The sequence below is a fragment of the Protopterus annectens genome, chromosome 6.part0 (assembly GCF_019279795.1).
Source record: "Protopterus annectens isolate FY-2018-M chromosome 6.part0, PAN1.0, whole genome shotgun sequence".
Classification (NCBI taxonomy): domain Eukaryota; kingdom Metazoa; phylum Chordata; order Ceratodontiformes; family Protopteridae; genus Protopterus; species Protopterus annectens.
Window position 1 is genome coordinate 181,816,126 of NC_056737.1, and position 16,939 is coordinate 181,833,064.

At 43.8% G+C, this 16,939-nt stretch overlaps 1 protein-coding gene across 1 annotated transcript in view; it reads right to left on the reverse strand.

The window, feature by feature from the left end:
* The window catches only part of ZC3H14 (zinc finger CCCH-type containing 14), a 1,193,127-nt gene that overhangs the window by 1,110,541 nt on the left and 65,647 nt on the right, over nt 1-16,939 (reverse strand). The window contains exon 2 of the mRNA XM_044073898.1: nt 14,404-14,446. Coding sequence (XP_043929833.1) covers nt 14,404-14,446 — 43 coding nt within the window. The remainder of the gene's footprint in view (nt 1-14,403; nt 14,447-16,939) is intronic.

The following is a 16,939-nucleotide window of genomic DNA, read 5'->3' on the forward strand; positions in this document are numbered from 1 at the left end:
GTTCCGCAAAAATAACACGTTAAAAAGCATTCTAGAACATCATGTTAAAAGTGACACTGTAGTTACCCCAAGAAGGAAGGGTATGTTTCGATGTCAGCATTGCAACATTTGTCGCTTCATTTCTGAAGGTCCTTATATCAACATAACAACCTCAGATAGAACCATAGAAGTCTCTCAATTTGTTGATTGCAACACCTGCGGTGTGGTATATATCAGCATGTGTTCTACCTGCCCCTCTTTTTATGTTGGGATGACTATGAGAAGCTTAGGTACTCGTATTAAGGAACATATGTATGCTATCAAAACTAGGGATCTCAATAATGCCTTATACAGGCATTCTATTAAATGTTTAGGTTTTAAAAAATTTTTATTCTCTGTTTTGGAAATATGTAAATCAGATAAAAGGGCTGGGGATTTTAAGAATTTTGTTGAACAACGTGAGGCTATTTGGCAAATCAGATTGAAATCTGATATTTTTCCTGGATTGAATGAATCTATTAACTTGAAGTGTTTTTTAAAACACCGTAAATTAATTATATCTAAGGAATTAGATTTAATGTCTTTTTTTAGTGGTTAATTGGCTTTATTTAATTCTATTTTAACTCATTAACGTTAATTGATTTGTGTATTTAAACTGTGTATGTTTTTACTTTTTGTTTTCTGATGAAGTTGTGACGAAAGCGGATATTAAATTGTTTTATACGCTATTTGACCTGTGGCTTCCTGATTTGATTTCCAGAGCTCTTCTGCCATTCCTGTTTTTTCTTGGTTTTTGGTTCGTTTGGCGTCCTTATTTTGTGATTCTAGCAAAATCAATTACACAATGTCCATATATTCCACAGAATCTCAAATCCACCATTATAACCAAAGAACACTTGTGAAAAGTACTCTCCAAAATCAAAAATTAATCATCCTTGGGACCTAATAATACACCATTGACTGATAAACAAGTGGACCCACACCTCTACAGCTATTCAACCAAGTTTAAGCCACTGGTTTTGACCCTGAAATATAGTACACAGCTGCTGAAATGAAATGTCACTTCATGTGGGTGGACCCACCAGTTACCAGGGAAACTACAGATCAATTAGCCTGACTAGTCTCATCTGCAAAGCCATGGAACATATCATAAATATTCTATAATAACAACATCAAAAATATTATAAAGCTTGTTCCCCAGCAGTTCTGCTTTGTGAAAGACATATCCTGTCTAATAAATCTGGTCAACTTCTTCAAGAGAAACACAAGCCATGTACAGTAGACATTGTCCATACAACAGACAGACAATCCGGCTAAGGCTTCTGACACTATACCATATACTAACATAATAAACAAGCTGAATGAGTTCCAAATTGAACTCTACATAGATAGCAAACTGGCTGAGGGACAGAATCCATTAAGTGAGGGTGGCAGGTGTGTAGTTGGTAAACAAGAAGGTGACCAATGGTGTTCCTCTGGCCTCTGTCCTGGGAACCCTTCTATTTAGTAACTTCTTCAAAGATGTCCAAATTACAAATGGGGATCTCTGGCTAACCAAGTCTGTGGATGACTACAAACTTGATGTTATCCTCAAGTCTCCCTCTGATACTCAGAAGCCCCAAATGGAACTCACACATGCCAACAACTGGTGCTCAAAAAGCAAGTTAAAACTAAAAGCTTAAAACTGCAATATCTTTCAGTTTGGTAAACAATCCCGTCACCCATATTATAGTACAGACAACATCTCACTTCAAAATGAAAATGTGGTTATACACCTTAGAACATGAGTAGATAATTCCCTTGCCTTTGACCATCCTACCGTAACACTGCTTAGAAAATATTTTTACCTGGTGAAGCTGACTGCAAAAGATATTAAATTTAAATCCAAAGAAGTTTGTAGTCCTCTACATTCAGCATTGATCAGGCTTATTATCAAACAGAATCCCCGTTTTGGAATGTACCTTACTAGGCTTACTAACCTACTGAAAAGACACCAGGGGTTCCTAATTAAAAAGATCACAGGCTTAAAAGAAAAATCAAAACATCACTGTTCTACAGACTCCTTAGGGGAGACTTGCATTTTGCCTTTCAGGCCATTCAGAGTTTGCTGATCTCTGGGCTTTGTCTTGGTTACTGTGCTATTCCATATCCTTATTTGGATAAAAGGAAGCGTCTTTGTTCACCAGTGGGAGTCGGGAGCACTGAGCAGCCTATTTGTCCCTAGAGGAGTGGTTCCAGCCAGAAACTTGTAGTCTATTGGCCATTTTGGGTCAATTCCTAGCTCTTTTCAGCCCCCTGTAATAAGGCCCGCTTTAGCGCGCTTTTTCGCTTGTATTCAACTCAGCACAGCTCCTCGTGGTGTCCTGCAGAGTTCTACAAGCAGCAGAGAGCAAAAGAGTGACTTTTTCCTGATTTAAGTATTTTTTTCTGGCTTTTTGATTATTTACTGCTTAGCGACTGCTTTTTCGCCTGTTTATACAGCTCTGCATTCTATTTAAACTGTTTTTGTATTGATTAACTGTTTTGCACTTTTAAAAAAGTTATTTGTTGCTTAATTTTACCTGTAGGCTAACACACTCAAGTGCGCTAGTCGTTTAAAAGCATTTACTGTCTGTTTTTCTTCTGTTTTCTGCAAAAAAGAAAAAAAAAATCTTGTTTTCCCGCCTTACTGAACTAGAATAGTCCAGTCTTCAGAGTTTGCTGACCTCTGGGCTTTGTCTTGGTTCCTGTGCTATTCCATATCCTTATTTGGATAAAAGGAAGCGTCTTTGTTCACCAGTGGGAGTGGGGAGCACTGAGCGGCCTGTTTGTCCCTAGAGGAGTGGTTCCAGCCAGAAACTTGTAGTCTATTGGCAAATTTGGGTCAATTCCTAGCTCTTTTCAGCCCCCTGTAATAAAGCCCGCTTTAGCGCGCTTTTTCGCTTGTATTCAACTCAGCACAGCTCCTCGTGGTGTCCTGCAGAGTTCTACAAGCAGCAGAGAGCAAAAGAGTGACTTTTTCCTGATTTAAGTATTTCTTTCTGGCTTTTTGATTATTTACTGCTTAGCGACTGCATTTTCGCCTGTTTATACAGCTCTGCATTCTATTTAAACTGTCTTTGTGTTGATTAACTGTTTTGCACTTTTAAAAAAGTTATTTGTTGCTTAATTTTTCCTGTAGGCTAACACACTCAAGTGCACTAGCCGTTTAAAAGCATTTATAGCATTTACTGTCTGTTTTTCCTCTGTTTTCTGCAAAAAAAAATCTTGTTTTCCCGCCTTACTGAACTAGAATAGTCCAGTCTTCAGAGTTTGCTGATCTCTGGGCTTTGGCTTGGTTCCTGTGCTATTCCATATCCTTATTTGGATAAAGGGAAGCTTCTTTGTTCACCAGTGGGAGTGGGGAGCACTGAGCAGCCTATTTGTCCCTAGAGCAGTGGTTCCAGCCAGAAACTTGTAGTCTATTGGCCATTTTGGGTAAATTCCTAGCTCTTTTCAACCCCCTGCTATAAAGCCCGCTTTAGCGTGATTTAGTGCGGAGTTGCCCATAGAGCACCATCGGGCAGCGCCGGTTAAACAAGGTTAAACTATTTCTGGTCTGCTCTTCAATTTTTCCCTTAGAACTTCTCTACTTGCAATCTAAACAGTCTATTCTCTATCTCAAAAGCTCAGCACTTGCTCCTAAAGCATTTTTATATAGGTAAAGTACTTGTATACTAAACAAAGTACTACATTAGCCTAGAATCCCCTTGAGTACCCATTTCCCTATAGGTCCCTTCTGACTCAGTTACACAGCAAACTTTTTCACTTTTTCTAGCATGTCGAAGGGTCAGTTGCTAGCGTCCTCTCCTGTTCAGCTGGTGAATCTGGGCATCTTGAGGCAATGTTACAATTGCCTCATGTACATAGACAACCCACTCCTTCTCCCACAAAACACAAATACATGTGAGAGATGCAACTATATAGCCAAACTGGAGGCTGAGCTCTCTCAACTCAGGACTGGCAAGACCAGACAGGAGGAGAAGGAAACCACGCACACCACAAACCCAGTTTCACATAGAACTATCACAACTGCAAAACAAACACATAAACACACAAAGACATACTCAGAGGCACTGAATCTACCAAAACTACAGAGGCCTCCAAAGCAGACACCCAAGCAACTGCCACCTCAAGACATAAGACATGCAACACATAGTTCTCAAAGTCAGTGTGCTAAACAGTCACAGCCCTTAAGGCCAAACACAATGCCAGACACACTTGTTATAGGGGACTCCATAGTCAGACACACTGACGTCCCACTCACCAGACTGAACAAGGAAAAGATCACAGTAAGCTGCCTGTCAGGCGCTAGAATCCGCCACATAACACAAGCACTCAGGTCACTCCACAGCAAGTACAAGTATGACTCAGTCATTGTCCATGCCGGTGTGAACGACCTGAGACGTACCTCCCTGGACTACATGAAAAGAGACAGAGGAGCTCTCAGATTATGTAGCCCAGGCCGGTATGACCCTGACCCTGAGCAGTATCCTACCTTCACCAAGAATGATGCCACAATACAGAGACAAAATGATCAGCTTTAATAATTGGCTTAATTACTGGTGTCATTCTAAGGGGATCCAATGTCTGTCTGCCTGGGATGACATGCTTGACAAGCCACACTGCTTCGCAAGGGACGGCTTGCACCTGTCACCCCTGGGCTTCCGGATATTGGCAAAGGCTCTTGCCACCCCATAGTGCCTTTTTTAGGCAAGGCTCAAATGATAAACCTACCACCCTAGAAAACAAAAATGGAGAAAAACTAAGGGTAATACTGCTCAATGCCAGAAGTCTAAACCTCAAGATGCATGCCCTCGAAGCCCTCCTCAGTATGGAGAACATCGATGTCTGTGCTGTGACTGAAACCTGGTTCAAGGCTCCTGAGAGCACCCCAGCACTATCAGGTTATACCTCATATCATGCGTTCCAGCCCCAAAATCCAGACCGAACCACAAAAGGAGGGGGAGTATCCATATTCATAAAGGATACCCACACCTCCAGGTTAGTGGCAACGCACGAAGCATCAGAGACCATACAGGTGCAATTAACCATAGGTAAAACTGCCCTACAGTTTGTAACGTGCTGCAGACCACCTTCTCAAACTCAGGAAACCCACACAGCCTTCCTGAAGACACTGGAGAGTATGAATGTCTCTCCAAACACCATCATATTGGGTGACTTCAACTACCCAAACATAGACTGGGAACATTACTCAAGCCCCAACACTCTAGCCCAAAGGTTCCTTGAGTTCATAAACTCAAATGCTATGGAACAACTAGTCACCATTCCCACAAGAGGAGAAAATATACTAGACCTGATCATCACAAACATGGGGACAAAATGCTCCACACCGGAAGTATATCCCTCATTGGTGAGATCAGACCATAAATTAATCTCACAGGAGATCCACATCCCGCCCCCACCCCCAGCAAAAAAAGACCACGGTGAAGAACTTCTCAAAAGCAAACTTCACACTTCTTAAGACTGAAGTGGTATCCTTCAAGGCCCCCGAGCCAGTGGAAAAGTACAGTTTTGTACCTACCATAAATGTAGATGTCCGAACTGGATAGCATCTGCAGTCATAACAAATGGGTTGTCCTGTCGTCAGGCAGCCCTTCGGTCGGCCGGATTCCAAAGTCTGGGTCCGGCTTCGGCTGATGTCGCACTTCACCCGACGTCATCTCTGCTGGTCTTCGGGTATAAAGGTATCAGCCGACGCCATTTTCCTCAGTGTTTCTTGCCCCAGATGCCAATTGCCCTCTTGGAAAGCTAAATTTTGGATAAATGCCAATGTTTCCAAAATAGTAGAAGGCAAACACAAAAAATAAACATGTATGTACATATATACAAACAAATACACCATAAGAGACTCCCCCCCAGCTAGCTATTAGGAGGGTAAATACCCTAGGAGTACCGCAGAGGGGAAGGAGGGAGGGTAATCCTGACTGCAGATGCTATCCAGTTCGGACATCTACATTTATGGTAGGTACAAAACTGTACTATGTCCTTCATGGATGCATCTGCAGTCATAACAAATGGGTAGAATACCATAGCCAAACTAGGGAAGAGGAATAATAATTATGGTGTAGTCAGGATCCCTTGCAGTACAGCAGTGGCAAACCCTGCTCGGGATCTAGAATATAGAGGTAAATTATAATGCTTGGCAAATGTATGCACGGAGGTCCAAGTAGCCGCCTCAATAATGTCCTTGGTTGCCACTCCTCTTAAGAAAGCTGTGGTAGTGGCTGTAGCCCTTGTAGAATGAGGTCTTATGTTCTGTGGAATTGGTTTTCCATGGTAGGAGTAACAGAATCTTATGCAATTTCCTATCCATTTGGAGATTGTCTGTTTGGAAATTGCTTTTCCTTCCCTTCCTGTTGCATAGGCTACAAAGAGCTGGTCAGTTTTTCTGTTACCTTTGGTTCTGTCCAGGTAGTAGCGTAACTGTCTATGTACATCCAAGGTATGCATTACTCTTTCACCTCTGTTTTGTGGATTGGGAAAGAAGGTAGGTAGGTGGATTGCCTGGTTTAAAGACACTCTGGATACCACCTTAGGCATAAATGTAGGATTAGTTCTCATGGACACCCTATCTTGATGGAAGATTAGGAAGAGTTGCACTGCCATTAAGGCCTGTAGTTCCGAAACCCTCCTTGCTGAAGTAATAGCCAGTAGGAAAGCAGTTTTCCATGACAGGTGTTGTAGATCTGCTGTTGCTGCTGGTTCAAACGGAGGGAGTGTCAACTTTTCTAGTACAAAATTCAAGTCCCATGCTGGTAATGGTGGTTTCCTAGGAGGTTTTACATTCTTGATCCCTCTGAGGAACTGCCTGAGTAGAGGATGTGAAAAGACAGGAGGATCAAAGCTGTATTCTGCTGAAATAGCTGATGCATGTATCTTGATGGAGGAATAGGACAGGCCTGTATGTAGAAGCTCTGCCAAGTACTCCAGAATGTTAGCAATATCTATGTTCGACACATCTTTTCCTCTTTCAGTACTCCAAATGACGAACCTTTTCCATTTTCCTGCATAGTTCCTTCTTGTTGAAGGTCTGCGGGCTTCAAGGATAATGTCTTTAACCCTTTGTGAAAGGTCTGGGTTAGTTACTGCTATGTGATGTTCCAGGCAGTCAGTTGCAAGGTTTTAGGTTTGGATGTATGATGTTGTAGTTGTTCTGAGTTAACATCAGAGGCATCAGGGGTATTGACCACATTTTCTCCCGAGACATGCTCCTTAGCAATGGGTACCAGTGTTGTCTTGGCCAGTTCGGCGCTATCAGAATTATCCTTGGACGTTCCTCTTTGATTTTCAGTAGTACCTTGTGCATCAAGGAAAGAGGTGGAAATGCATATGCTGTCAGGCCTTTCCAGCTGAAGGATAGAGAGTCCACCTTCCATGCAAGTGGGTGGAATGTCCTTGTGCAGAATTTTTTGAGCTGGTGATTTTGTGGGGAAGCGAATAGATCTATTTGTGGCATTCCCCATTTCTTTGAGATGGCCTTGAAGATGTCCGGGTGTAGCATCCGAGGTGGTTCTGCTTAAAATGTCTGCTAGGGTGTTCTCTTTTCCCGGTACAAATACTGCCTGTAACTGGATGTTGTAGCTGAGAGCCAGATTCCAAAGGTCCAAAGTCATTCTGCATAGGGGGTAAGGATGAGTGCCTCCCTGTTTGTTGATGTACCACATGACTGTGGTGTTGTCTGTCCTTATCATCAAATGGCCTTCTTTGAGGAATGGTCTGAATTTTAGGATTGACAGTTTTACTGCCAGCATTTCTTTTTGGTTTATGTGCAGGTGCAGCTGGTCCTGAGTCCACAGTCCTTGTACGCATTTGTCCATCATGTGTGCCCCCCATCCTAGGTCTGAGGCATCCGTTGTGATGGTTTGGTTTGCTCGAAAGTTGTGGAAGGGTAAGCCTGGGTTTGACTGGCATGCCCGAGCCCACCATAGGAACTCCTGTTTTAAGCATGGGATTAGTGGTATTTCTGTTTCTAAGCTGTGCCTGTGTTGAGACCATAAATTCTTTAGGTACCACTGTAACTTTCTCATATGCAGTCTGGCATGTGGGACCAAGATTATGCATGATGCCATGAAGCCCAAGGCCTGCAAAACTTTTCTTGCTGTTAGTTTGTTCTGCTTTGTTAATGCCAAGAAGTAAAGAGGGAGTTCTTTTGTTTTCTGCAGTTAGGAATGCCATCTGTTTTACTGTGTCCAATTCCGCGCCCAAGAAAGTTCTTGTCTGGGATGGTATCAGCCTTGACTTTTGTAAATTGACTGTGTATCCCAGGGCTTGAAGCAAGTAAATGACCCTTTGTAAATCTGTTGTCAGCTTGCTTTTGTTGTCCACTTGTAACAGGCAGTCGTCCAGGTATGGATAAATTTGGATTCCCTGTACTCTGCAGTGAGCGATTACTGATGCCAGGCATTTTGTGAATACTCTGGGCGCAGTAGATAAGCCAAAGCGCAATGCTGAGAATTGATAATGCTCTGATCCTGCAAGAAATCTGAGGTATCTTCTGCAATTTGGTCGAATGGGGACGTGCAGGTATGCCTCCTTGAGATCTAGAGTTACCAGCCAACACTCCTTGCCCAGCATGGGAAGAAGTTGCTGTAGGGTCAGCATTTTGAATTTTGGGACAATGATGTATGTGTTTAAGATGGACAGGTCGAGAATAGGTCTCCAGTTTTTCTCTTTTCTTGGTACTAGGAAGAGTCTGGAGTAGAATCCTTTGCCCTGTTCTGTTATTGGTACCCTTTCCACAACTCTCATCTTTATTAATTCCGCTATCTGGTGCAGGGCTTCTATTTTTTGATTTGGGGGCAGGTTTGGCATTCCTCTTTTTACTGGTAAAGTGTGGAAGTGGAACCGGTAGCCTTAGTCTATGGTTTGCAAAATCCACTTGTCTTTTGTAATATAGTGCCAATTTTTCGAGAATAAGGCTAACTTTCCGCCTAATGGTGCTGCTATTTGCTCCCTGGTAGGCGGAGTCAGAGCCAAGTCACTGTGATTGTCCTGTTGCAGTGGCAGTGGTTGTGTCTGTGCCTCGGTTATTGCCTTGCCACTGTCGTCCTCTGTAGGCACCTCCTCTGGATTGATTTCTGCCCCTAGAGCGTCTGTTCCTGCCCCTTTGTGATCTTGTGGAGTCAGGAAAGGACCAATTTTTGGCAGGCCAGTTCCTGCTAAACCTTGGGGGCTGAACCTGTAGGAAATCTTTAACTGTTTGTACAGATTTTGCCTTCTCTTCCATTTTCTTCATTACCTGCTGGGCAGGTTCCCCAAATAGACTGGCCTTATCCATAGGAGCATCCAATAGCTTAGCTTTAACATGATCCAGCAAGACCTGTTCTTTCAACCATGCATGCCTTCTTATAACTGTGCCAGTAATGGCTGATCTAAATGAAGCCTCCAGTGCATCATAGCCACATTTTAAAGAATGGTTACTAACCTGTTGGATGTTATTCACCATTTCTAATACATATTTCTTATCTAAAGATTCATCGGAGGACAGCTTTTTAATTAACTGATCAAGCATAAACTCTTGGTATTGGATCATGTGAAACTGACAGTTTAAAGCTCTAGCTGAGAGAGTAGCAGAGGTGTAGACTTTTTTCCCCCATCTCTCTAAGGACCTGGATTCCCTTTCAGAGGGAATAGGGTTTTTTTGTGGTCGAGGCTACTGCCTTAGGCCCCTGGGATATAGTTTCGGGGTCTGCAAGTGGGGCCTTGTATAGGTGGTGATGAGTGTCTGGCACCCTGTAAAATCTATCTGGTTTGGCAGGGGCTGGAGGTAAAGAATCAGGTGCAGTGCAGACATCATTAAATGCATCGTCCACAACAGATAGGACAGGAGGTATAGCTAAGGGCCTATGTTGTGGTAAGTGCAGAAAAGTCCTAAGCCTTTTTCTTGAATCTGAGAAATCTTGTCCCTGCCATTGGAAATGTTCTCTCATGGCATGTAAGGTTTCCCCAAAGGAGAATTCCTCTGGTGGAGAGGCAGCTGGAATGGATTCTTCAGCATCTGAATCTTCATAATTGGAAAAAGGAGCCTCTGGCTGGTCTGTAATGTCTGAGTCATCCGCAGAATCATCAGAGGACACAGGCTCGGGGGGCTCTGCTCTAGGTCTCTCTTCTGGGGGCTGAGAGGCCCTGTCTGGGTGAGATTGGGATCCCCTAATTAAGGATATTAAATCTTCTGCCAGAGTAAGCATTTGTGAACTAGAAGTGGGCCTGAGTGAGGGTGGTTTAACAGGCACCGATTTAGCTGCTTTAGCCCTGGCAAAGGCCTTAATAGACATGGCTGCAGGAGGCCTAGCAGCACCACGTGCTGGGGTAGAGATATCCAAGGGGATGGTGTCTGATAGATCAGTAGGAACCACAGTTGTAGGCAAAATGTCTGAGGCTAATTCAGGTAAAGTAGCAGGAGCCTCAGTAGTAGTCATGGATTCGGCTGTAGATTGACCAGTTTTCTCGGTTTCGGCCGAAACCGAGACACTCGCGGCTTGCTTAACCGTCGTTTCGGCCGAAACCGCAGACCGCGAGTGTCGGTCTTTTTCTTTGCGTTTTTTAACAATTTGGGTAGTCGGAGGATCCGACGGCATAATGTACGCAAAATCTGAGCCGAAAAACTGTTCAGCAAACTCCGACCGACGCCTAAGCGTTCGTCGGTTGAAGGAAGCACAGGCCGAACAGGCTGCTATGTTGTGGTCTGGGCCTAAGCAAGGCAAACAGTAAGAGTGGAAATCTTTATGAGGTATTTGTTTCCCACAAGTTAAACAGTTATTGACTTTTTCTGACATCGGCTGAGGCAAGAAAGAGTCCCCAACGGGGTACTTAGCTTTTAGAAGTCTTCGAAGTAGTATTCGGTAGTAGTAATCTCTGGATCTGACCGACCGGCATTTGCGAACAGCTTCTGCTTCGGGCGCCACGCGGCAAGAAAGACTGAGGAAAATGGCGTCGGCTGATGCCTTTATACCCGAAGACCAGCAGAGATGACGTCGGGTGAAGTGCGACATCAGCCGAAGCCGGACCCAGACTTTGGAATCCGGCCGACCGAAGGGCTGCCTGACGACAGGACAACCCATTTGTTATGACTGCAGATGCATCCATGAAGGACATCCACAACCCACGCTGCTGAAACCCTTACAAATGCCTTCTACGAGCACCTCCAGGAATGTATGGATCAAGCAATCCCTAATAAAATCAAGACCCTTTCCACCAAAGGCAGGCGCCCGGTCTGGTGGACCCCAGCCATAAACAAACTCTACAACAAGAGGAGAAAGCTACTACATGACAGAGCAAAATCCCTAAAAGGGAAGGCATCTCTGATCAATACTAGCAAAAAACTACGATCACTCATAAAATCATCCAAGGCCAACTTTGAGAGAAAAATCGCTAATGACACAAAAGACAATCATAAAGCCTTCTTTAGCTATGTTAGAAACCTGGGTGGAAACTCCCAGATATGCTCAGAATTAGTCCAAAATGATAAAAAAATCACTGAACCCACAGACATTGCCAACATACTGGCAGACAGGTTCAGTGCAAATTTCTCCCTCCCTCCCCTCAAAGGAGAAATATCTATCCCACCAGAGTCTAGCGTCCCAAACATGTCAGATCCCCAGGTGAGAGCTGCTCTCGGTAGAGCAGAAAACACAGCATCAATGGGACCGGATGGTGTCCCCGGCTGTGTGCTACGAACTCAATGAGGAACTAAACCCACACATAAGGCTGCTGTTTAATCTTAGCCTTACTACAGGATACGTGCCCAAAGAATGGCGTCGGCAACTGTGGTCCCACTCCACAAAGGCAGTGCTTCTACGGACCCTGGAAATTACCGCCCCATAAGCTTGACGAGCCTTGTCTGCAAAGCTATGGAGAGGATCATAATGGAACTCATAAATAAAGACATTGGGGACCTACAGACACTGGATCCTACCCAATTTGGCTTTGTCAAGGGCAGATCCTGCCTCTTGAACTTGGTCGACTTTTTCGAACAGTCACGAAGGCCATTGATGAGGGTAAGGCAGTTCACACAGCCTACCTTGACCTAGCAAAAGCGTTCGACACAATACCCCACTCGGGCATCATAGAAAAGCTCACCAGCTTAGATGTAAACCCATATGTCACAAGATGGGTTGCAAACTGGCTCAAGGACAGAACACACAGGGTTAGAGTTGCTGGTGCCATGTCCGACTCCAAGCCGGTCACAAGCAGTGTCCCACAGGGCTCAGTCCTGGGGCCCCCTCTTGTTCGGCATTTATTTTTCTGAAGTGCAGGCAAACATAAGGGGGTTGTGGCTGACAAAATTTGCAGATGACTGCAAACTGGGCACCATAATTGACACTCCATCAGACACAGACATCCTCCAGAGAGGTCTCTTAGAAATGGATAACTGGTGCCAGAGCCATGGCCTTAAGCTAAATGCCAAAAAATGTATAGTCATACCCTTTGGGAAAAACAAGGTAACCCCTAATTACCACATAGGTGGTAATCCATTAAACACGGAAGAAGTTATCAGGGACCTGGGGACCCAAGTTGACAGTAACCTCTCTTTTGACACTCACATTGCCAAAGTGGTTAGGAAGACCTTCTACATTGCCCACCTGATCATGAAGGGATTCACATCCAGATCAGGAGAGGTCATTGTACCCCTGTACTCTTCACTTATCAGACCAATGATTGAGTACAACGCCCCATTCGGAATGTACCTTACCCGACACCTGCAGCAGTTGGAAAGACCCCAAAAGTTCCTCACCAAAAGGATAAAGGGGCTCAAACATATGTCATACGATGCCCGACTGAAGAAACTCCAGCTCTATTCAGTCACATACCATCTGCTCAGAGGTGATCTGTGCCTGACATACAAGGCCATGTCCAACCTGGAATTAATGGACATGCTCCACCTCAAAAAATCCAAATCCACCAGAGCCACGAGAGCAAGAGACTTAAACCTCAACACGGATATAAATAGGACGTGCTGGAGGGACAGATTCATCACCCAGAGACTCTACACTATGGTACAGAATCCCAGTCCATGTGAGGCAGAGCCCCTCACTGACTCTGTTCAAGAGAAATCTTGACGAGTGGATGGGAGATCGTAGGTTTATCCCGGGAATAATCTCTGTATCACTGCTGGACAGAGGCACAGCAAACTAATGGGTATAGTATTCTCATCCTAAGGGGTGGTGAAAGCCACACACACTCTGGCTAGGCTTATAAATGCCCTAGGCAGATAGCCTAGTATGAACCTATGAACCTATGAACCTATTAGGGTACAGTAGTCCAATACCACTTGTATCTCCACAAATCAATCAGTCTCACTAACACTAAAACCATGGATCTAAAGCTGCTTCAGCAAATACTTACCCAAACAAATGTACACTCTAAATTAAGCAGTAAGACTCAATTTATTCCTTCAAAAAGGTGTTAAGACAAATAGAGCCCTGACATGACTTGTGTGTTGCTTCTTGAAAAGTAAGGTCTAAGCTGGAATACTATCAAGGCATAAATGGCTACAAGACCAGTTGCTTTTTTCTAGGATTCTATGATTCTCCAGTAAATTGTAAAATCTGCAACTTCACTGAAAACAAAATCTGCGTAGGTAGTTAATTCTTGTGTTATGAAGTAAAACAGATTATACAATGTCTCCCTATTAATATTCAAAAACGTGCACGCTGATTGGCCAGCCCAACCAGTGTGCCCGTTGTAAATCCAACAATATACCAACGGAAAAAGGTCTGGTCGCCCGGACTTTTTTCTGTTGGTATATACTGCCCCAAAACCTTTTTTTTTTTTTTTTTATACAATAGAAAAAAAAAAAGACAGAAAACTGAGCGATAGAGACTTTCTCTTCTCCGTTGCTTCTGTTTCAAAGCCTTGATGTACTGGGTATGTGTGGGAATGCAAGTCCCATACACATGCGCAGTACATCAAAATGCAGATGCAGTACACCACAACCGGCGGAAGAACAGTAATCCGCCGTTATACAAAGACATTATTTAAGAAAAGTAAATATTTTATTTCTTAAATAATGTCATTGTATAACAGCAATAACCGACTCCCTGGTTGGGGTATATTGAAGATTTACCCACGGTTGTCTTCGTTTAATCACTCGGGCTTCGCCCTCATGATTAAACCACACCAACCGTGGGTAAATCTTCAATATACCACACCACGTTATCAGTTATTGCTTAAATAATCAACACACAAGAAAGAACATATGGCTAGTCAGCTGTCCTCTTCAGAGTAATTCCTTTTTCATCTTTCTGCTCATCTAGAAGCAATACAATAAACAAGCAATGCATTCCTGTTTCTTTCAAATTTTTAAAATGCTCTGTATTAAAAAAGCATGCCAGTATGTTTTTCCATCTTTACTCTACATATAGAAACATATATCCCACTTACCAACATAGGCTCCCAGTTCTTGCAGCTTTCCTTTAATGGCTCCCTAAGCAGTAGAAAGAAAAAAGAGAGAGAAACATAAATCAACATTCTAATTATCTGCGTTATTAAGCTATTCTGTATAATATTTAAGATAAAATAAAAAATAAAAAACTTTTACTTGCAACACAAAGCTGTTACAGAATACAACCAGTAATGACTTCCAAACTACCAACTCCAAATACAGTTAATACTAAAAAGGAAATCATGTACTCACCATATTGGATCCGAGCCGGCAACTTTACTAGCATCTGCTCCGAGCTCCAAGCTCCTCCCCTTACCCATAATATACCTCCACTACCTTCCAACCCCCAGATCGAGTGAGTTTGCTGAATCTTATACTGATAACCAGACCTGAAAAAATACTTGTGACCTATAAGTGCAGCCCGTAGGATGTTCATACGCCAAGGTCCGGAGGAAGGAGGGAGGGACGGTTGAAGACAAATGAATTAGAACTACTCAGATGGAAGGTCATGGTGAGTACATAACGTCTTTATCTGACGTAGTTTACTTCATTTGGTCTTCAACCTGTGGGACAGAGTCCCCAGCTACTGTACTCCTGGGAGGCCCTCATGGAAGGATATGCCAGAGCACTGCAGAACCAAAGGATGCTCTCCTTCTGGAAGTCAAATCCAATTTGTAATGAGAAATAAATGTATGAAATGAGGACCAAGTAGCTGCAGAACAAATATCATCCAAAGAAACTCTAGACCAAAAGGCCACAGACAGCCATCAATCTAGTGGAGTGAGCTCTCACCTGACCCAGAGGGGACATGCCTCTGTCCTTATAGATCTGAAGGATGCATGAAGAAATCCATCTAGCAAGAGTGACCTTGGAGATAGGTTACCCCAAAAAGGGTTTATAGAAGGATACAAACAATTGACCAGATTTACAGAAATTTTTTGTCCTGAGTAAATAGAATCGTATCTGCCTATGAACATCCAGCAGGTGGAGTTTGTATTCCATCTTGTTAGTAAAATTAGGAAAGGACACAGGCAAATTGATGGTCTGGTTGATATTGACTGGTGATGTCACCTTAGGAAGAAAGGATGGATTGGTCGGAAGGGAAACTCTATCTTTGTGAAAAAACATATATGGAACTTTGATGGACAAGGCCTGCAGTTCTGAAACCTTTTTGGCAGAGGTAATAGCCAGTAGAAAAGCTGTCTTCCAAGATAAATATTTCAGATCTGCTGTTGCAGCAGGCTCAAAAGACAGAGCGACCAAAGTTTGAAGAACCATAGTAAGGTCCCATGGGGGAACAGGATCCTTGACTGGGGGGGGCGTAACAAAAAGGTGCCTTTAATAAAGGCTTTACACAGTCTGGAGGAAGCTAGAGCAGCAGAATTCTCGCCCACATAAAAATGAGAAATGGCAGCCAACTGAACATTAACAGTAAAAGAACTAGCTCCATGTTGAAAAATGCCAGCTAGAAAATCAAGAATGGTAGAAATAGGAGCCGTGACGACGTCTAAACTCCTCTGAGAGGCCCAAAAGGAAAAACGTTTCCACTTGCTGCGATAAACCTTCCTGGTCGAATACTTATGAGCAGCCACCAAAATAAACCTAAATGAGGAGGATTATCCAGGAGTCCTAGCAATCACGGGAACTGGAGCAGCCAAGTTGTGAGCTTCAAACTGTCCAGATTCGGATGAGAAGCCCCCGAAGGGTTTGAAATCACATCCTGAATGGGATCCAAGATCCAAGCGGAGCCAGAAGGTGAGACCAAAGGAAGGGAAACCACACCTGGCGAGGTCAAAACGGGGCAATGAGGATCACTTTGCTCCCCAGTCGACAAGCTTTCTGTAGGAACCTCGGAATAAGAGGTACTGGAGGGCAAGCATATAGAAGACCAGGAGGCTAAGCATGTACTAGATAATCTCTGGGGGACTCCCGCAGCAGGGGGTTCAGAGCAAAAAACTCGCTGCATTTCGTGTTGGAAGGAGATGCAAAGAGATCACAGCAAGGTTGACCCACGTGCGGAAGATCTGTTCCGCTACTGAAAGATTCAGACACCACTCGTAAGGCATCAGAATAGTCCGACTTACCCAGTCCACTAGGATGTTGGACCATCCTGGAATGTGCATTGCGATGAGAAAGCGAATGGTGGAGATCACCCATTCCCACACTCTCATGGCCTCGCGACAAAGGGGGTAAGATCTGCTCCCTCCCTGTTTGTTGATATACCAGACCATTGATATGTTGTCTGACTGAATTGCAATCATTCCCAGAGGAAGAAAGGCATGAAGGGCCTGCAATGCTAGAAGGACTGCCCTCATCTCTAGAACATTTATGTGCAAGCTGGTCTCTACAGGTGACCACAGGCCTTGGACTGCCCTGCCTGAACAATGCCCCCCAACCCGAGATGGGAGGCGTAAGTGGCCACTGTGGCTTGGGCCGGGGCTAGAACAGACAGACTCGACTGAGTTGAATTGGATACACCGGAAGTTCCAACAAGGACCATTGTACAGCTACAGTCCACTGTAGAACTCTCATGTG